Below are 22,750 nucleotides of genomic sequence, written 5' to 3' on the forward strand. Positions count from 1 at the left end.
ATGCTCTGGAATAGTATGAAGATTCTTTGGCATTATTCAAAATATAAATCTGATGGAATTAAATATTAGAATGAGAATCAAACTCAGTAATATCCCTGTATCAAATCATTTCAATAGTGCACTTAAAGAAAATCCCCTCTTCTGGAGTATTTCCCATTTCTGTTACTCTGACAGAAGTGAATATTTTTCTGTTCTTGCCTGGAATGGAGCAGTGTACATAAAAGTTGGGAATAAAGCATGGACATCTAGCAGTAGATGGTCATTCTGTTTTGGAGGGTGGATGTACTGATAAATCATAGGAAGGCATTTTCAATCTGAGGGAAGGGCTTTTATTATTTACGGAAACTTTTTACTCTTTATAAATATTCTTGCTGGAAAAGAGTACTCATGACATCTTTGAATAACGAGTCTTCCGTACCATTTGTAGCTCCCATGACACCTACACTTAACCATGTAATTTTTGTTGCTTTTGGTTCCTTTTCTATTGACAGTGCAGTGTTTATTTAGAACTTTAGCTGTTCATTATATACTTATTGATGTATAACACATCTGTAATAACAAAGAATGGATATATTTCTGGAGTAAATTATTTCTTTCTTTGCCTTTGCAAGCCAGAGTGAAGACAGTTTTAGGAAGTGTGTGCTCTTGCTCTGCAGAGAAGTATAAGAAACCCTACCCTATTAGGAAGGAGACAGAACGAATGCTTCGAGTCCCTATTCGGAAACATGTTTTGTAGCCAAAAGAAAATTCTGTAGCTTGGGAAGTGAAAGGCTGTGAATGTATAATCTATTTTCACCAAGTCATCACATACATTTTGTTAGAATTGAATAAACCTTATCAGGGGTATCAGTGTTTTAAAAATTGGTGTGAGTTTTACATTAAGTCACTTTAACTATGTACAACTGCTGTTTTTCTGGTGAGGTTACACAGGCAGCCAGTAAGTCATCTCTCTTCTTTGGAAGTCCTTTTAAATGCTATATTGGAACCTCTCCTTAAATGCATCTTAAGAATGAATTCACTTTTAAGCACATATGTTCCAAAACCAGTCAGCAGCAAAAAAATCCATGGGTGAAGATACTGAGAGCTGCTGAGAACTCAGGCTATATGCAGACCCCCAGAAAATAATATTTATAGTGCGAGTAGTCTAAACAGAATCCATAGGTAAAAAGTGAATGGACAACGGAGCTAAGTTAAGGCACAGACACAAAGGTGAAAGCCTAGCCATAATTAAAAGTCTGAGATCTAAGACACAATTATTTATCCTAAAAAAGCAGACAAGTCAACAAAAAGACAATTTTTAATGACTGAAATTGGTGTTCCATTTTCATTGCGCTGAATCCTCTGGAAGGTGCAAGTAGCCAGCATCTTTACAAGCCCATCTTCCCACTTCAACTCCCCTGCCTTTTGAAGAAGGAGAACTACAATCGGCAGGACTGGATACAGCTGGCGTAGAGAGAGGAGGCAGAACTCACAGCAGCTACTATTTCACGACTGGGAATTGTGCAGTTTGTACTTAATATTGCTAGACCTGAAATTATACAGTTCCTGTAACCCTCCCAGTAGACCTCTTATCTAGTCATTGCTGTCGTTGCCTGGCAGTTTTCCATATAGCAAGAGGAGACAGCAAAACCAACAACATAAAAAGCCCTGAAACAAATAAAAGCCACAGACCCTGTCAACAGAATTCAAAGACACATTGTGCTTCAGATCACTGTCAACTTACATTTGCGTTGTTCTATTCAGTAAAAATATTCTAAATATAGGTATGCTGAATGAAGCAGTGAAGCTAAGAGGCATCTGGAGCACTAACAAAATTAGAAACATTACGAAAACCCCTGACAATACTACAGAAACACTGAAGTAGAGTTCATTTTTGAACTAAACTCTTGTGCAGAAGAGCTACCTTAGTTAGATGAAGCACATACAGAATAGGTTTAGTTTCCCAAATCTTTAGAAATAAAAGACACTGTATAATTAAAAAGAAAAGAACAGTTTTAATGGGTATAGTTGGATTTTTTTTTTTTTTACCCAGCTTTAACAGGTTTTAAAAGTTTTATTACCCCCATTATGGAACACAGTCATGTGAAACAATACTTTGCAGAGGATCACCACTACCTAGGTACAGTTGGAAGAAAACCTTCTTCCTGCAAATCTTAGTGCAATCTCCTTTTAAAATTCACTTTTGGAAGCCAAATAAATTTCAATTCAGAGGGTCCTCTAAAGGAATACAGAAGTCTATATGAATTGCATCTTTGCTTATATGAAAAATTTTACCTTTCCTGCTTCTTGACAGGTTTGATCTTATCAAGGAGACAAAGTGAATATATCAGGGAAAGAACGGCTGTACCCTTTCCCCGTTTTACGTTTTGTCTTCCTAATCACCTGTTTCTAGTTTCCTCCGAAATGTAATAGTAGGCTAGAAGGAACTTTGGTCTGACAAATGATGAAAATATTTGTGTTCATCAAAAGAAAAAGATGGAAAACTGGAAAAACTAAAGTAACCCTTTTAAGGGTGCAAAATCCAAACCTGCAGCTAACAACCTAGCAGGGAAGTTCATCTGTTTAAAACAGGACAAAGCTCAGCTATTTTTTGACATCTGATCTGGACACACAAAAACGAAAAAAGGAGTAGATTGGAGATGAGGAAAGATGCATGTTTGCAGGGTTGGCTCTAGTAGTGAAAACTGAAAATAAAGATTCAAGTGCTAGGCACAAGAAATATTTTTATTTCAAAAATCATTTTCATGAGCCTGAACATCAAAAGTACAAAGATGTACCGTTACACAGTTTGTACAAAATGATCTAAATAATTGTGTTTGAAGACAAAACTATTCATGACACATGATTACCTTGCCGGTGAATCATTCCTCCATGCATAATTCTTGCCACAATGCAATGGTTCAGCTCATTCATTTTTAAAGTGATACCCTAGAAAAAAGAAATGTTTATACTTTTAAAATAAAACATTAAGCAGTGTGATTCTTGAGTGTCTAAGAACAGTCAGTTTTCCTAAAAGCTTGAAGGCAGGGTACAAATTTTAAGGTTAAAAGAAAAACGTTGCCACTCACTTAAATATGAGCAAAGAAAACAGATACTATTTATAAATGAAGATGCAATACTTCAATATATGAGCATATAGGATACTGGTTTGTTAAAAATGTAATTTTGTATTGAAGTGCAAAGTGTCCAATTTGGTTTAAAGCCTAATCTGCTGTAACTACCACAAGGTTGTCTTTAAACAAAAACAGCTCTAGTGGTACAGCAGTAGTGCAAATGCAAACATTGCGTTTTAAGCTAAGGATATACACAGGAGGACAAGTATCTAAAATGGATGCTGAACTATTTCAATTATACTGACAATCCTACTTCAAAGTGCAGAAACTGCCATTAAAATCATTATAATGCTGGCCTTTACCAGTACAGAGTCAAGAAAATTGCTGAGGTTCCCTCCATACCATTGGTTCATCTGTGTTCTTCTGGAACTGCACCAGTCGAACTCGCGTTACGTTCTCCATATCCATGTCGCCGTTGGCGCTTTCTGGAGAATCTCCGTTTAAGTATGGAGAGGTGGGAGGAGGTGTAACTCTCAAGGCTTCATCACTGTAAACTTCATGTGCCACTACATCATGAGTTTGAAGTAAGGCCTACAGAAGATTACAGCAGTAACATATCAGTCTTCCATCAGCTCCGATGCCCCCCCCTCATAAGTATTTTCAAAGCTTTTCAGGAATTAAAGGAAATCCAAGTTATTTGTGCCTCACTTTCTGTATGGGAACTCTTCCCTTATAGGAGCCCAAGACAAACTTCAGCAGACTGCAAATGCAGACACATATACCTAGCCTTTAAAATCTGCATGAGTAAACCTGCTTTTCTACTGCAGATACCTCAATGAGAACGATGCTGCTTCCCTCTCCCCATCTTCTTGACCTCTGCAAGGGGTCAGAATTAAGCCATGCTTATTTATGTGCCTAGACTCAGAATTAGGAAGCCACCTTTCTGAGCAAACTCTTCTACAATAATTACCCTAGTAAAATGGAAAGGTATTCAAGATCCTGTGGTATTTCATTCTAATAAAGACAGATTGTGGATCGGTATTGACTGAAAGAATGAAATACTGTTTTTTGTTGTTTGCTAGCATAATCACTTCCATATTCTCCCCTTCCCCTAGAGCACGGACCCAGCACAACCACACCGAGTTCAAAATGCCTGATAAAAGCTACAATCTAAACCAACAAACTGCTCAAATACTACTTCATTAGTTTTATTCCGTTTCTTGATGCAAAGAATGATACAACTCATAATTGATTAAATGTAAGAACTCTAAACCAGGGCAAAGACATGAAGCCTGTATAACTGTAAAAAGTGTAACGTAGTATTACGAGGTAAAAGTTGGACAAACTGTAAACATTTGCAAAGCAGTACTCAATAGTACCAGGCTTTTTTATGGTATGGCATTCCACTGTTCTCCAGCATATCTTCAAGAGCCCCACATCACATCCATCTCGCCTTTGCAGTCAACTCTTAATAATGAAAATATTATAGCTAGCTTGGTCCTGTCCAAAATGCAAATACGAGTTTTATGTGAACATGCTAGTTCTACTCCTATACTAACTCACCAAGGACCAGAGAGAGATCTGCCTCTATACCCAAATGAACGGGATTCTCAGATAAGGATTGATAAATCCAACCTAGTTCTTATGACATCTCTACCGTAGTAGAGAGAATCAGCCGCAACTGCAATTAAGTCAATCTATATTATAGGTAACATCTTGTTAATTTTCATGTAAATGCTCATAGCTCTTAACTTGCAAAACCCATCAGTCTTGCAAGGCTTGAGATTGACCATCTAGAATTTGTTTTGGCAGAGAAATCTGACTCTGCAACGTCTTAGTCTTGAATTAAAATGTTTAAGCAGAACTTAAACTGAAAAAAGTGATAAAACACATCCCTACAAGACGTATTTCTGAAATGCAATCCAAGGCAGAAACAGGATTTTCATTTTCATTTTTTACAAAATCCTGAATCTGTTCCTAAGGTAGCACTTTTAAAGCATACCACATTATAAAATATAACTTCATAAACAGTTTAAATTCCCTTTCCTCAAATCAGTTTCAAACTATAGTTGGGAATTCAGCATCATAATGATGGAACAGAATTCCCTAAACTAGCAATGCTCTGCCCACTTTCCCTCCTGTTTTTCTGGTGTTTCAAGCCCACCCACGCAAATACTATTTTTAGTTAAATACTAACCTGTATCTGCATTTTCTGTTTTTAATCTTATTTTGTCAGCCACTAGGCTCAAACTTGCCATAATTCCTCTACATTAGTCTGTACTACTGAAGCATCATTCTATGTTAGAGACCTGGATCATACATGCAAGTTAAACCACTTTAATTAAATTAATTCTTAATTTTATTTATTTCATTGGGTGAAACTTACGTGTGAATACTCCTCTATAGGTTTAGGGATTTAGCCTAATTCTCATTCTAGTACCTGAAAACTGTTTGCAGTTGTCCCAGATGGGACAAGAGCAGCCGTGTGCACTCACGCCTTAGCTCCGGCTCTTACAACAAATATCCGTTCTAGGAGCGAGCGTGGTCTCGGCTTCGCGCACCAGCACTCTTTAACAGAGTCGGAGGATCTGTGCTTCCTTCAGCTCAATCTACGCAGAGCTACTTACTCAGCTTCATGCACCTGCCTGCCTCTGTTGTATTCTCCACGCTTTAATATTGCATTTCGTATGCAATTCAGGGCCTTACATTTGTTTCGCATCAAATACTTGCCTTGCTTTATACTGTATTTTTAGCAACAATATACACCTGGTAGGAGGTTAAAATACAGTAATTTGAACATTTTTAAAGGTTCATATTTATACTAGATGACTTCTGAATGTGTTAACAAAAATTAAGACAAATTCAGAAACCCCAGATATTAAAGTACAGCAAGCTCAATTTAAATACTGAAAACATTTACTATAAAGGCTGATATTGGACTTTACTTAAAGATACTTGTTTTCACACATTTCTCTTAATTTTGATAATTTAATTTTTTTTCCCTGTCTCTTTCTCCTTTACAGAATCCAAAAAAGTTTAGTGAGAACAACTGCTTTCTACTATATCATAGGATCACTGTCTGCAAAGAGCGTAGGAAGGCACACGATGATGGATAAAACTTCAATATGTCATCAAGCAAAAGTCTCCCAGTACAGCAAACATCTCAACTGTTGCCACATACTAAACAAATATAATGGAACCTTTTACAGATAAAATTGGCACATTCAAAAAACTACTCGAAGTTGTGTAATGGAATAAAAGCTCCTTGAAATTTGTACACAACAGATGAGGTACTTGATAATCTTTTAAAGAATTCTTAAATTAATTATCTGCTGAAAGATCTTTATGCAAAATTTACATCCATTTCTTTAAATTAAAATGTTAAGCATGCACAGACTAAATTAATAATTTATTCCTGTACTTATAAGGCGCACAACAGTAAAACAACAAAAACCTTTGAATTTGAAGATCTCAGTGCCAACAAGGGTGCTTACGAACACATACTTTATTGGCTTTGGGTCTGTAAAGGCCTATCCATAGTCTAAACCACTAACACTGTGTTTGAGTAAATGAGACAGACATTACTCCATTGTCTTCCCATTAGGTATACACATTAAAAAACAATATAAATAATAGTAAAATACTCTAGTATCATACAGGTGTTAACACACATGATCCTACTTATTACACCTTATTGCTTCAGTCTCTGCATCAGAGCTCAGCGACTCACCAGCCAGAGTATTGCTCTGTACAACGGCTTGTAAACACATCGAGTGTAGGCTGACGATGCTGTTTTATACAATTATTTCCTTTCCTAATAGTATCTATTTTAAAGGCTTTGGCTCTGAAGGGAAGTTTGGCAGAATGCCACATACCTAAGAATAAATTTGTAAGGTCTGCAACCTTATAAAAGGTGTGTCTGGGAGCAGGAGTGGGAGTGATGGGAGAGGATGGGATTGCCTCTTCGACATCTGGAGACTCTTGGGTATCTGCACCCTAAAGGTATGGTCCCACGACAACCTATGCCGATTTAACCGCTGCTTTACATGTTTGTGCTGTTCCTCCCTAACTCGGACTGCGTGTTTCTGTCCCCTTGCTCGTTCTGGCTCTGGCAGTATTCCAGTTGTCCCCAATTCTTTTTGCTAAATGGATGATGGTTTTGTTGGAGCAGTTTTCTAACGGTTTAGAGCAGTGCAATACCGAAGTGCAGTGCCAGCTGAATGTCAGAACATCTACAAGGGAGAGGATGAAACGTTGGCAGAAGGGATGGGACTCCATCAACCAGCAATTTAGCCTGGGATGCCATAGACTAACTTACTGAAATTATTCCTCATCAAAAATAATTGTTATGTAATTGCAGCTTATTCCTTATGAAAAAAACTTTTTATAGAATTGCAGCAAAAGAATTCTGACAAGATGGTTTTCAATTTATGAGGATACCAGGTAGAAATAGAGATACCTATAAAAGATGATTTCCAACTCACTTTTCCTGTCTTCTTGATTTGATACACGAAATTTTTATATGCTACAATCATTTTTATTGATGCCTACTCTGAAAAGAATTTATACTTAAAAAAATTCTCTTTCTCCACAGTGTCTAATGTTTTTGCAATACTGTGTGGTAATTACGCAAAAAAAGGTAAATCAAATGAACCTGTTAGATTCCAAATAAAGAAGCTGAGTAAAAGAGAGTACTGTTCTTGTTTTTATGTAATTTTATTTTTAAATCTTTCTTATGATATGGCTGAGACCATTCCACCTTGTTTTATGTTCTATTTCAGGCAAGTATTCAGTTGAACTAGATTTGTTACAGACTTCAGGATAGGCATCATCTCCAGGCAATGACATCTCAGTGTGTTGCTGAGTACAACATAAAAAGCCAATGTCTTCATTAGCAATTAGTGCAATGAAATAGGAATGAATCAACAAGTAAAACAATGGGGTTAGTGAGGACTCGATGTGCACACTGAAGGCATTGCAGGAGTTTTCACTTCTGACCAGCTTCCATTTTGCCTGTGGACTGAATGCCCATCAGCTGCTGGATTACACTTACTTCGGGCATACATCTTCGAGTTTAATTTTATCTGAAAGGAGTCTAGTTTGCATGCTCTGAGACCCTTACATGATACAAGCCAAAGCATTGTAAGGGGAAAATCAGGAGATTCGCTTCAAAAACACACTCCTGATCTGCTTTAAAGTACTAAAATAAATGCATCCAAAGCTACAGTGGCCATCCAAAGAACACACTGGGACATGCAGCTATCCAGATTTCATCTTATACCTGAATATGAGGTTTGTTTCAGCTCACAAATTCCTGGAAATTAGGTTTATCCTTCAGACTTACAGTAATTCAGCTTTCAGGTAAGCAAATTCCACAAAGCCCCCTGCATATAATCCTTGTGTTAGGGAAAGTCAATTTTATTATTTTAAACTGACAATGGTGTATAGCAGATTCAAGCAAAGACTTTTATTTCTGAACTTACGAACTTCATCCACAGCATAAACAAAAGAAATCCTTTAAATAGTTGCAAAGACTGGACTCCAGTAACTTGAAACAAGTTCTTAAGCAGTCACATCCCTGAACTTCGGACAATTACTGCCCACAAATCAGGTTTGTGAAACAGACCCAGTAGGAGTCGATATGTAACACAAATTCACCAAACTGTACAAGCTATTGATTTGCTGTAAAATAATGTTAAACAAACACTTATTTTGCGATGAATTCACACGCCTTTATCCTAACTAGACCTTGGGAATAAAAAAAAAAGGAGGATTCCAGCTCTACCTATGGACATCCAAAGGATTCATTCTCCCATGTGCAACACAGCTCCCCCAAAAAGACAGTGAAACTGCTCCATGATTAGATTACTCCAAACTGCTGACAGTTTTCAGCACAGTAATGGGGACCAATAGTAGTAGTAGTAGCAATATTTTGCCAGACCAGTAGATTAGAAATATTTAGAAACAGGTATATTGTATTGGATGCAGTTTCATCACTTGCAGATTTTATTAGAAAACTTAAGTTCAGTAAGTTCTCACTAAAGCAATACTAAAAAATACCCCCAACCCCAACAAGAGTAGCATTTGCTTACCATGAAATGAGGTTGCGTTAAAATACGCTTTAGCTCCTTTGCATCATTGTTCTCTGGGTAACATGAAATCTCTTCCAATACCTTCAAAACAAGCAGGAGAAATGCTCATAGTAACTTTCATTTAAATAAAGCTACTAATCAAACAAATGAAGACCTTCTCTGGTCAGTCAGAATCTCTCTAAATGACTATACAAAAGAGTATTTTTGGAGAATGTGCCTTGCCCCCAAGAGAAGAAAATACCTCATTTCAATTTTCTTTCTGAGAGAGATTAAAGCAGAAATTTGAAGGAAACAGTTGCTCTTTTTTCAATTGACGGTATTCCTCCAACAGCGAAACATACGGAGATGGAAATTAAGGGCTAATAGTGACACACACCACCACAACCAATTGCTACTTTCACACATGGTCTCAATTTATTAAAACAATCAATTTAAAAACAGAATGAAAAATACTCATAAAACCTTCTCTCCACAAATTAAACTGTTAAAGATAGATATCAAGTGTAGGTGGTCCATCTGCTACCCCACCTCCAAGTTTCAGATTTTTAAAAATCTGAGCCATAGTTCAGCTTATCAGTGGGGCAAAGAGGAGGGAGTAAATAAGCTTTAACTCATTTGCCTGCTACCTGATATTTACACCTCTATTTTCACACGGAACTACTTGGACAACAAAAGCAGAGCTTTTTGCTTCTGAAAGCACCTCCCAGGATTAACTGCCAGAAAATTTTGCAGAATAAGACCTCAGAGTGTCTCCCAGTGTGACTTCAGTTATTACAGTGTTTTAAAGTCTTCCTGTTCATTCCAATAGCACTATAAACAGTGTTTTCCTATGACATTACTCCAATAACAGTACTCATTTTTACTGATAATATATATAATACAACTATTTTTTTTTTCACTACTTGCAACAAATAAACAAATAAAATACTATTTCTCAGGTATAAGAATTAAGAATACCTCCGTCTATTTATCTTTGGTCTTAATGGGCCACCTTCATTGCATTTCTAGGTCTGCTGTTCTTAGAAATATCTATGGTAAACTTGATTTTCCAATTAAAAAAGCTGATACCATGGAATGTATCTTTTTCTGTGACTTATATAAACATCAAATTTCTGCTACAGATGAATAAACTGGACATGAAAGACACTGCATTTACCCAACAGGAGTATTCCTTTTAATACCGCTATTGTTGCAGCAAGGGTTAAATGATGAAACTGAGTAATACATATAATCTTTACAGACATAATGGAATGCTGCAAGTTTATGCAACTCGTTATGTAACTTAAGTAAGCAGCGGTAGAATTCCAGAAATAATTCAGATTATAAACCAAAATACATATCAGTATCTTAATGAAGAAAAAAATGTTCCACATTAAATACAATCAAACTTTCAAAGTAAAAAGACATAATTTAAAGCCATTACCTCTTTGGCTCTCTGTACAGCATCACTTGGAGGATTCCTGATTTGTGGTGAAGATTTTGTGTTTATTTTGTCATAAAGCTGAAATAACAAGAAAACAAAGTACTGAAATCCTATGTTACTTTATATAAAGTAATCATGACTGCTAAGAATAGCCTGCTTATATTTCCATGATTAAGATGATTGCTAAACTGCAAGACCCAGAAATGTTTTGTATACAAAATCTAGCAGCTTAGGTTTTTGGCTTTTAATTTTTAAACATTTCCTGATTTGAACAGTGCCACAGATTCAGAGTTCATAGGATGACATGGGAAAGTTCACGAGGTTAAGAGATTCTGCAAACCTCCCATGCTTTTTCCACAGATTTACAGAAACTATATTTTTCTACTGGAAGTGATCCTATGAATCCTGAATAAATGCTGCAAATCATATATTCTGCTATAAAATCAAATTAATCTGCATATCTCATTTTTTCAGTAAGTCAAATCATCAAACATTCTGAACAGTAATTTAAATGAACCTCAGAATATGGGAAAATGCTCTTGAAGATAGAATGCTACAAAAGGCAAAGTCTTTGGAGAAGAGAAAACCAAACTTTTCCAAGAAAGAGTGCTCACAAAAAAGAGTATCCTTATTTTACTAGGATTTTCTATCGGACAGAACAATGCCAGTGTATTTAATCAGGAAATCACACACCTTCCATATTAATGATTTTTTAAAAAAACTTTTAAAAAACCCTCAGCTATGCAAAACACAATAGGAGAAAGATCTATCTTCAGTTTCAAATTAGAGATAGATATCACAGGCTTTCTTTCATACAAACCTAACAGATTGTGTATGTTTTAAAGGAATATATGTATCGTAAAGAATAAACAGGCACTGTAATAAGTACTATTTTCAGATAAAAAACCTTTTGGTTTACATTTCAAACAATATAAAGATGGTCACGCCTGTAATTATTTCCTATTTATGTTAGACTACTTTGAGATATAAGACAGAAAAAAATACAAATCACTACTTTTAGGATATTAGAGAAATTTTTAACACAGTGAGGGTGATGAAACACTGCAACAAATTGCCCAGAGAAATTGTGGAATCTCTCAAGCTTTGAAATAATCAAAATTCAACTGAAATCCAAAATAGTGTATGTAAACAAACATTCGAAATACACAGGGGACTCTAACACCTTCAGCAAATCCTAACGCTGGGAAGGATGAGTTGGTAAGAACCCCCCATTTAGGCGGCTCAGCAAGGCGTTCTCAGGAACTTCCTCCGAGAAGCTTACAGCTCCATCGAGGACAGCCTCGGATGTTTGAAAAAGAGAATCTTGCCAAGCTACAGAAGTGCCCTCTTCTCTTTCTCACATGAAATGCCATTCAGTTTTAGAAGGGATGTAAATTGCAATAAATACAATCCAATACCATCATCATTTTCCTTGTGTTCTTTAACAACCTAATCCACATGTTGAACATTTCAAGTCCATACGCAAATAAATACAAAAAGAGGAAACAATGTCACTTCCAAAAAACATTGCCTGCAGGACAGTTACAGCACTATCTTGGGGAAAGAAAAGTAGAAAAGTCAAGCTAAAACAGTTTCTTCCACACATCCAACAACTTCACCTTATGCTGCCAAAAACACCATTATACTCAACCGTTTAAGCAGTCTTGACCACTGTTGAAGTTTTTAAAATAAAAGCTTTCTGCTAGCTTCTAGTTCAGGAGATGCTTTAGTTGTGTACACCATTATTTGTTTTTACTTTTCCTCGAATAAGTAAACAAAACCTACCCAAAGTCCAGCAACTCCAAAGTATTACGTATCACATTTATACACCTGTTAAGAAACTGCCTCAAGCACTGCGTACAGCGTAAAGCGCAGTAGGAGCTGTTGAAGATGCATGATACCCAACATGAATATTATTGAATGTATTTTTCTGAGTCACGCACACATCCTGTTTAAGATCAAGGAAACTACAGAAAAGTTAGCATGAAAATAGGTTTATTAGTTGTTTCTAACAATTGTTTAAAAGCTAAGTTGCTCAAGTTTCTGACTTCACTCACGTCACTATGGTATTGTGATCCACAACAACTGGTAGTTTACAGAAACAATTTTTTCTCGCTATCATGGGAGAGTTCTCTTCTGAGACTAGGAAGGAGGCAAAAAGGAAAGTAAGAAGCAAAGTGCCTCTCAGGATGTTTAGACAAAAAAAAATCAAGGCAAAGTTCACACTAACCAAGGGTGCATTTATTTTTCCGTAGTGCCTTCCTGCTAAACATTCATCCTCCAGGACTGTTACTTACTGAGATTTGCTTCCAAGGCACCAAACCCTTAGGAGGGACACTGAAAGTACTTGGAAAAAAAAACCCCATCATATTTGCATTAAGGCTTAAAGCCTGTATTTTACCCAAGCCATGGGATCCATTCATTGTTTCTGGAGGTAGAAGACAGCCTCAACCAGAGAAAGGATGTATTTTGGGTAGCCTCATGAACAGATGTCTTCAAGAGAATCTGCTTGGGTACTCTGCCTCCAAAGCTCCTTACGGTGGAAGGCACTCATGCCAGGGTCTAACGGAAACACCATGCAAACAGCCTACGTCCATGACATTTTTACCATGGGTGTAGCGTGTTTTTCTCTAAAGTTCAGTTCAATCACCATAGATGACTGTTCAGTTCTACATTCAAAATACAAGAAGGATGTCAAGAGGCAGAGAGGGCTCAGAAAAAGCTTTCCTAAAAGATCAATCATCTCTCCCCCTAGTATATTATAAAATGCTTAAAGAGGACAGAAGTTTGATAATATAAGGGAAGTCAGTTTAAATGACAAAACTATCACATGATCTGAGTAAAAGGAAGTAGTGAGGACAAATTCAGAGTAGAATTAAAGAACTAATATCAACACTGCAGGTCATTAAAGGTGTAATTGATTTACTCTCTTGGGAATTTAAAAAAAAAAATCAGAAACAGACATTTTTAAAATGCTACACTTGAATTCAAGTTAATTCATGGAGTTTTTAGCTTACATGTGGACCAGGCTACACAATTAAAATTGCTTCTCCTAACCACATATTCCATAAACAACAGATTAAGGTTTAAAATTTCAGTGTAAATAATTTATTTTGTAATTTGTTGGAAATGATATCTATATCAATAAATCTGGCGTTCTACAAAATATCTTAAAAGGAGCCAACAGCAGTAGCGAAAGATTTATTTTTGTATGTGAAGTTATCGATAGTCAAAGAAGATTTCCACATGAGAAAATCCAAACGACATGAAGAAAAATGTAGTTTGTCAATTCCTGTACAATATGTGTTTTAGCATACTGTAGATGTTCAGCTAGCTGTTACTATCTCTGTGCTCTGAATTACTTTTAAAACAGGAGCTGACTGTGGCTTTCATCATGTCAAGTTTTTTTTGTCTTTTTATAGATGGGTTGTAAATTCTCAGGTTTTAATTGTGGTTCTTGACATGATGGTGAACACTGTCTTGACCCAAAACTATTTTGAGACCCTTTTTAATAACAAAACAACTGTACTTATCACTGACATTTGATGATAGCAACAGGAAAATTTCCTAGTGGAGACAACCAGTATTGTTACCAAACTCTCTCAGTGTCTATTTTCACATCTCCTCTGGAAACAACCTTTTGTTCAGGCCATGCAATTTCTCTCTGGTATAAAGCATTATAACACTAAGTTATTTTGGAAAGTAGTGGCACAAATTACAATACACAAGACAAATCAATTATTACACACTGAAGAAGTAAAATGACAAGACTGTTTTCAAATTTATAAATACACACACAGCAACCCATGAAGCATTTGTCTTGTTCAGGTTCACATGTGATTATGTATTTCTAATGCATCCTTAGGAGAAATTAAAATAATATTATGTAGAAGATTATAGCAGAAGTACTATTTCTACATTAACTGTTTATGTAGTCAAAGCAAGAAAAAGAACATACAACCAAGACACATATCTTTAAAAACATACAAAGTAATAATAAGTAAACCCAGAAACAAAGGAAATATTAATACCTCTTAGCACTTGCTTTCTATTTTAATGTTTTCAATGTATCATTTCAACAATGCTTTCACAGAATTTTTCTGGACATTAAAAAACCAGTCTGGTTCTAAACCGTCTCGTTTGGTATGTACTCATATAAACAGAAGGACCAATCCAGGATATTATTTCATATCTTTCATTTCCTATTTTAGTAATTGTGTGTTCAGTCTGGACAGATTTTTTTAGCACTATGTTATTAAGCCTATTTCAAAAAACATATTAACTCTAACAATAATTAGTCTTTACTGGTTACAGAAGATGATTAGAAGCTTTCTGCCAGAACACAGCACAAGCTGGTAAGAGAAGAAAAGCTTATACTGTGCATTAATGCACCAGAACCGGTGACGCAGTCCTACCTTCTTTGCAATCTTTGAAAAAAGACTGTTTTGCAATACTTTTCAAATATTTTTGCACTTAAACAATAGCTATAGTAAAGGAATTTAGAAGATGGAATTTACAGCTCCATAATTTGTCTCTGAAAGCATCTGAATTCAGAAATTTCATTTAGACACATTAAGAAGAACATTTGTTCCCTTGGACATAAGAATCCAACACACATTTACATGAATGTTTTACAAAATGTTTAAGAAAACTCTGAATGAAACCTGTTTGCACACATCACAGATTAAAGTAAACATTAATGACAATTACAGCCAGGTTTTATACACTCCTGTGGTACAGAACACATTACTATAAGCAGTTAGCTACCCAATTTCCATCACAGAAAACCAGCCCGTTTACAATGCTGTTGTCTTTCAGCAGCCCTGCAACTCTAAGTTCTTCAGGGACCATAACAAAGGTGGTTTCTTGTGGAACAGAATGAACTGGTTCATTCTTCACTGTCCTCAACAGAACGCTTTTCTATGTAATACCAACAGACTTTCAGCAGGGCAAAAATCTGTGTGCGCCCTAATGCTGGGCTTTCTTTTTGCTGGGATGCTCTATTTTCCAGCAAATAACTCTGCCCCCTCACCTCAGTAGCCCAACTTCTGGCAATTTCACTCAGCAATAAGCATAAACACAACAATAAAAAATTTCTAATAATAATAAAAAATTTGTAAAATGCCACAGTAATTGTAACCTTTGCAATTTCCAGACTTTTGAATACTTTGCATCTCAGTCTCGCTCCTCAACATCAGTTCTTCTGCATTTGTTACACAGAAAATCAAAATTAAGAGCTTGGTCTAGACAAGCTTAACAATCGCAACTGATATATTAACAAAATTTGACATAACAAACATAAATTGACATTATAGGTAATTAACAGAATAGTACTGCTTCTTAAAAAGACAAGTTTTGCTTTAATTTTTGCATGCTAGAACACAAATACTATGAAGAGGATACCCACAAGCAGTCAAGTAGAGTCACTATCAGTTGACCGGCCTTCGTAGGAGTGGAGGTTCTTTGTCTTCTGCCTGTATAAAGGGAACTCGCTGCTTCTGATATTTAAAAGCAGACAGCCCAAAGCCTAATCTACAATCAGGCAGGCAAGACAAAACAACAAACTCTCCTCTTCTGACTAGTTTCTCAGATGTCCAGAAATTCCTTTTTAACCATTTCCTGCAAGAGGAGTCAGAATACTGTCCGAACACAACCCCCGTTCAAGGTCACACTGAAAAATTTAGATACAGCACAACTAGCAGAAATTCAGCCTCGCTGTCTGCTCTGATCTTGAAAGCAACCAAAGTTAGATCACACTGTGAAATCAGTTAAGTATTTTATCTATCCAAAATCTGGAAGTTTCTGTGATGCAAATGAGAAACTTTTATTAAAACAAGAGCTACTGAACTGCTAGAGCATAAAACCCCATGATGTTACAACACAAGTACGCATTTTGTGAGGATTCAGTTATAATTCAGGTAGACAGATACTGGATTGCCAACCCCAAATACTAAACCCCTGAACTGAAACATCTCAAAATAATCATTAAAACATGTCATCGTATATTTGACTTTTGCTTTCTGAACAATACAACCATATGCAACACAGTGATAGTAGAGGACTGGTTTTCATTCCTTTTAGGGTTTTTGCACCATCTAAAAATTCTCGGGCGGAGGTGCTGCCCCGCGCACAGCACCATTTACTAACAAATAGGCTTGTTGCTCTGTTACCTTTCAGAGCTCCCCACCATGGCACTCCATTTACCCCAGAGGTTTCAGGTGCTGCGAGTCTGAAAGAAATCCATGACCTACTGAACGAAATAATATTCACAAGTAGTAATATCAAAGCAGCGCTAAAATTAAAGAGCCAATTAGAAAATTGTTAGACTACTTCATTCTTTCTTTTGCCAGTTCTGTTTTGGATCTCTTTTTCCACGCAAAATGTAGTAACTTTCCCACGGGTGCCTCTTTCCTTGGGATTCTACACCCTCAAGGAAACACATCCCTGAAGGTAACAACTCCTACTGGAAAACACACTGAGTAACAAGGTCACGGTCAGCTGGGGCTTTATCTTCAACTTTGTTTAAAGATAGTTTGTTCTTTTAAACCCTCTGTTTCTCACTGTTAAGGACCGTGCCTGAAGCTCACTGTTACCATTTTAGCATCAGTGACTTAACATGCATTTCCCAGCACAATCCTACAGCACGCATTACAGTCCTGTCCCGTACAAAAGTCTAAAGCCTATTTAAGACTCTACTTTGTGACCTCTAGGGCATTACAGGTTACAGCCCTCCACAGTTTCAAACTTTTTCTGTGTGATACGCTTGTTGTAGAATAGGAGTACAATCCACCTTTGCATTCAAGATCCTTACACAGTGAAATGCCGTGCAAACAGCCAACAAAACTATCTCAACAGAAGGTTTTAGGAAGGTGTTTATCAGCTAAAATGAAGACTCCCTGACACAGTATTCACAGTACAAGACAGTCTGAGGCAGTACATTAGCTCTGTTTGCTTCTGCCGTGCCACAGAAGCGACAGCTGCCATCACTGCAGCTTGTCACGGCGGGCACTCAGACTTCCAGTAACCCTGACAGAGGTTAGGCTAGTTTGATATACTCAGTTTCTTTCTACATATTCACATCCATGCAACCCATAAATTATCTTTTATGAAAAAAAAATCTTATCGTAGCAAAGAGAACCCTGAATTTCAGTTGAATTTTGATTATTTATGAGATAGAACTGAAATGCACATATTCTTCTTTTAAGTTTTAGAGGAACTTTTATTTGCAAAATGTAGGCCAACTGTAATTTGTCTTTAAAAGTCATCTGCATTCTTACATATTCCTAATGTCTTACTTGCACACTTGCTGCTACCTGTGTCAGAAATGAACATCAAACCAGATTTTCTTATGCCTTTACCTACAACAACAAGTAAGAAAAAATGATGCCCAGTGAACTCAGTCAACCCTATGGAATTTCAACTTTTATTCCAAGCTGCTCCTTTTTTGGGGACCATTCCACATTTGGGCTTCTTCACTTGTTTAATTTTAAATCAAGAACTTAACTGTGGGGGGAAGGAGAGAGGAGGGGAAACCCAAGCAAACTGGGCAAAACATTTTTCTCTGTGTATTAGTTCAATTCCCACCGCACACGTTTGGCGAACAAGTGTCTTTTGAAGGACAGATTTCATTGTACTGCAGAAAACCTGAAGTTCTGACCATGCAAAAGTGATATACCAATGAAGCTAAATACCAACTGGAAAACGTTTCATACATGTTAGTAAGTTGTTAATGACCACATTTCTGATGCATGCAGAGGATACTACAAAGATGCCAAGTGGCATTACATACGTTCCCACTCCGTATTTTTATCATCTAAATCTTGCATTGACATATTTTGTATGCTTGGAGACACCAGGGGAACTAGAAGGTTAAGGCATAGAGCACTGAAAAGATTTTTCCATTCTGTTATATAGCTAAACGTTGGGATATCTGTTGCATTTATCTTTTGATCAAAACTTTAAAAATAATTCTAGTTATGCGTATTACACCGCACATTGTTTTTTACAGTCTTCAAATATTTTCACAGTTTGTTCTAAATCAATCTTTGATCTAATTTTATTTTTTAAATTGATATAGTTAAAAGCAGATTCAAAGACACATTTATACTTATATTGGTTCAGACCACATGGTCAAGTATCAAGATGTTGAGTAGTATCTGACTTGAATGTTCTGTTTCTTTGCAAGGGGCTAACTTTCTATCTTCAGCGCCCACGAGCTATGAACAAATTTTAGCTGTATTGTGGAATGTGTTCCTTTTAGCATAGACCACCGTGTGCTATGCACTTACTCTGTAAATTCAAAGCCTTCATACTTCAGAGGTAAAAGAGCTGAGGAAAGGACTACATTCTTACAACATAAACTGCAGGGTGTGTGCATTTTTCCCCACAAATGTCCTTTTAAATTGGGCCTCTTGATTTGCTTTATACTTTATATTTACCAAGAAGGTGTGGGGCTTTTTTTTTTTTTTAGTTGTGTCACAGAAGTACTGATAATAAACAGTTACGCTACTCCTTATAATCAAACAAGACATCATTTCCTTCTATTTAATTTCAGGTGCCCCTAAATGCCTCGTTCGTGTATAACGAATCCAGACTCCAGGATCTGACAGCATTATATTTCACTATAAATTAGGACTCTAACCTAGCAATTTGTCTCATATTTTAAGAAAAACCCATATTAATACTCATCATACAATTTCTATTGACTGTAGACGCTGCAGTTCTCAACAAGTGAGAGCAGATGTTAAAAGATACGCCAGACAGTACAAGTACATAGCTTGCCAAAGTGGAAGAGGTTGCAATTTAGCAAAATTACAGATCATATGCAATACATGTAGGTAAACATATGTTCTCTCAAATTGGAAAGTGTGGTAAGCAAAGCCTGGGATTGAATAATCTTAAATAAATGCATGTTACGCTTTAAAACCATAGTGACAAAACAAGGACGATTTAGATTTAAGTAGACTGACTAAGATGTTTTCCCACCTCCTCAGAGGAGGTGAGAACTCTTCAATTTCTGCTGCCATGAGGTGACTGCAGAAATCCAGGGTACCCTTCAGTCCTCCACCGTACCCTACAAGACACCTTCAGTACGCCATCTCATCTTTTTCTTCTCAGGAACTCTCTGCCACAAGTCCCTCCAGTCATTTTTTGGGGGAGGTCTCAACTCCATTCCTATATCATAAACCAGACTTGTCTCTGTTCCCATTGCAAACATTTTAATTTCTTTTGGAAAGATGAAAAATGTAAAACTAGGATGAGATAAAGGTACTGCTTTGCACATAGCAGTACCAAGAAAACTAGCACAGCAGCTGGAAAACCAACAGAGTGAAATTCAGTGGTCTCAAAAGAAACCCCCCACTCTCATTCTGGAATGTACCAGTAGTACTGTTGTGAAAGACATGGGCTTAGATCATTATTTCACAAGGTACTTTAACGTATTTGTAATCTCAAGGACACAAAAATCCCGTTATTTCAATAACATAGTCACTTAATTTTTTTTTGCTGCATCAGATATCTAATTGAAGCTGATCTTAACAAAGACACGGCAAACCACCTTTTGAAGATGACACCAAGCAGCTGATCGGATAAAAGTAAGCATAAAAGACCTTGAGGTGCTGGAGCGAGTCCAAAGAAGAGCAACGAAGGTGGGGAAGGGTCTGGAGCACAAGTCTGATGGGGAGCAGCTGAGGGAGCTGGGGGGGTTTGGTCTGGAGAAGAGGGGGCTGAGGGGAGACCTGATCGCGCTCTACAACCACCTGAAAGGAGGGGGTAGCCAGGTGGGGGTTGGTCTCTTCTCCCAAGAAACCAGGGATAGGACAAGAGGAAATGGCCTCAAGTTGCACCAGGGGAGGTTCAGATTGGATATTAGGAAGAATTTCTTCACTGAAAGGATTGTCAAGCACTGGAACAGGCTGCCCAGGGAAGTGGCTGAGCCACCACCCCTGGAGGTATTTAAAAGACGTGTAGATGTGGTGCTTAGGGACAGGGTTTAGTGGTGGGCTTAGCAGTGTTAGGTTGACGGTTGGATTCGGTGATCTTACAGGTCTTTTCCAACTTAAATGATTCTATGATTCTATAAGCACCAGGGAAAACTAATCCCTCAACGCAGGAAGGGCTATAAAAATAGCTATGTTACATGGACAACACTTTGATACACCCCATAGAATAACCTTTGCCCCTGTCTTGCCCCCCCCACTTCCAATATGGACTAATGACCTATAGCAGGAACTATATAGACTCAGGTTAAGCCTAAATAGGCTTCATTCCCAGTTCTGTCAGTTGAATTAACTCTTCAGAGTTACATCACCATCTTGAAGAAAAGGATGCTAATGAGCACGAACCTCATTCCAGGGGGATACAGAATCCATACAAAACTACTGAAATCCACAATGATTACAGAGGGCTGGCAAAGAACGCAGCTTCTCACCTGCTTTGTGACATTGAGCTTATCTTGCACCAAAAGGTGCTGATGTTGGTGTTACAACCATTTTTGTTTCTCCCTATCCATATGAATTTTTGGTAATGATATACTGCGAATAAAAATATACTGCAATGAGCTCAGTAGTACAAAGAACAGTCAACATGTACCAGCCAGTGACTTGAATAACTGGAAGGAGGAGGCAGTGAGGCCTGACTGACTTCAAAGATAGAAGCATAGCTTACTGGGCTGTTACTCTATTGCCTTCAGGTATTTTAATGTAAACTAAGTGTAGACTGAAATACCATTCTGAAGAAAGCTCCCAGCACCAACAAAGCACAAGTGTTATTCAAGATTTGTGGACTGTATCCCAGGCGCTGTCGCATTTCTTTATTTTTTGTAATTTCTCAAAGTCCTAAGCTCCTGGAGAAACAATAAATCTGAGAATGTGAAGTTTTATAAGGGAAAAAAAAAAATCCAAACAGGTAGCCCTCATGGTAAAGAGGTAACTAAAGCTAACTTGAACTATACTCGGCATAAAAAGAAGTGAAGAAAATGTAGAAAGTCAAATATGAAAATGATCCTCTTTACCTGCAACCGTATCAGTGAAGTTAATTAGATGTCCTACAAGTGCCAGAAATACAATTCTAGTGTTCTTTGGCAGATCAGGGCCCAGTAACGTAAAAATACACTGTAATCAAGGGAATTTTTAATTCCACATACCAAAAAAAAAAAAAGTCTATGGATTTATGCTTTTAAAGTAAGATATGTTGGTGCACACAGACACACGCACACATTTTCACAGACACTCATGATGGCACACGATTGACACAGGGATGATGACATTAGGCCAAGAGGAATGGGCTAAATAGCATAATTCTCATTTAAAGTACACACTTTATTAAGCTGAACTTCACTTGATTCACCACATCAGCACTATCCTTATAAATACTCAGAACTGACAGAACATCAGTTAGAAAGAAAACAGGTTAGGTGCACCAAAGCCACTATCACAGTGTCATGCAATCCAACCCAGAATTTTGCATTCTTGGAAAGTGGTGGATACGTAAATTTCCTCAAAAATTAATCTTAGCCAATATAAAAATTACTGTTAGCTCCAATTTGTATTAGCCTTGTGTTTAACAGACCCAGTCATACATATCAGTATTAGATAAGATATTATAAAAACATGGAACAAAAATGGTTTCTGCTCAGAAGACTAAATATAAGACATATTCTCTGTATAAATTTGTAAGACAAACAGGAAGAACAAGAAAACAGTGAGATGCTGCTGACTAGCATGGTGATCTACATATCCCAGGAACACGGAAAATGAAATGCAAAGACACGAAGGAAGTTGAAAACTGAAGGTATTTTAGAGAATGATTATGAAATAATGCAGAAGAAATTCTAGAATAGCCTCTGCTTTTACTGTTCTTTCAGATATGGCCTTCCGGAGAAGTTACCTTTTAGAGAAGCATACCGCATCGGTGATGACGATCCAGCCCACCTGCTGAAGGAATTCTTCAAACAGTTCTCCCTACGGCTTTGTCATTGTTCCTTATACATTACTTGGGAAAGGAGTTTCCATCGCAGCGCGAGAGACAGTGCCTGCCGCTCCCTGGGGCTGAGCACGCTGCCTCTGCTGCACCGGGATAAAAGCCAGATTTGATTCCCCAAATAGCAAGGTGCTTTCCTGCCAACATAGTTTCTTTTCCTTTTTTTTTTTTAACAAATATTTTCCATTTGCTTTTGTCTTACA

General features: G+C 37.1%; 1 protein-coding gene across 1 annotated transcript in view; it reads right to left on the reverse strand.

Moving 5' to 3' along the window:
- CASK (calcium/calmodulin-dependent serine protein kinase (MAGUK family)) overlaps positions 1-22,750 on the reverse strand; it is a 95,212-nt gene that overhangs the window by 33,618 nt on the left and 38,844 nt on the right. Inside the window, exons 8-11 of the mRNA XM_009699882.1 lie at positions 10,569-10,646; positions 9,146-9,226; positions 3,456-3,644; positions 2,850-2,928 (exon numbers count right to left, since the gene is read on the reverse strand). Of these exons, the coding sequence (XP_009698184.1) occupies positions 2,850-2,928; positions 3,456-3,644; positions 9,146-9,226; positions 10,569-10,646 (427 nt within the window). The remainder of the gene's footprint in view (positions 1-2,849; positions 2,929-3,455; positions 3,645-9,145; positions 9,227-10,568; positions 10,647-22,750) is intronic.

The sequence above is a fragment of the Cariama cristata genome, unplaced genomic scaffold, assembly GCF_000690535.1.
Source record: "Cariama cristata isolate BGI_N322 unplaced genomic scaffold, ASM69053v1 scaffold3405, whole genome shotgun sequence".
Lineage (NCBI taxonomy): Eukaryota > Metazoa > Chordata > Aves > Cariamiformes > Cariamidae > Cariama > Cariama cristata.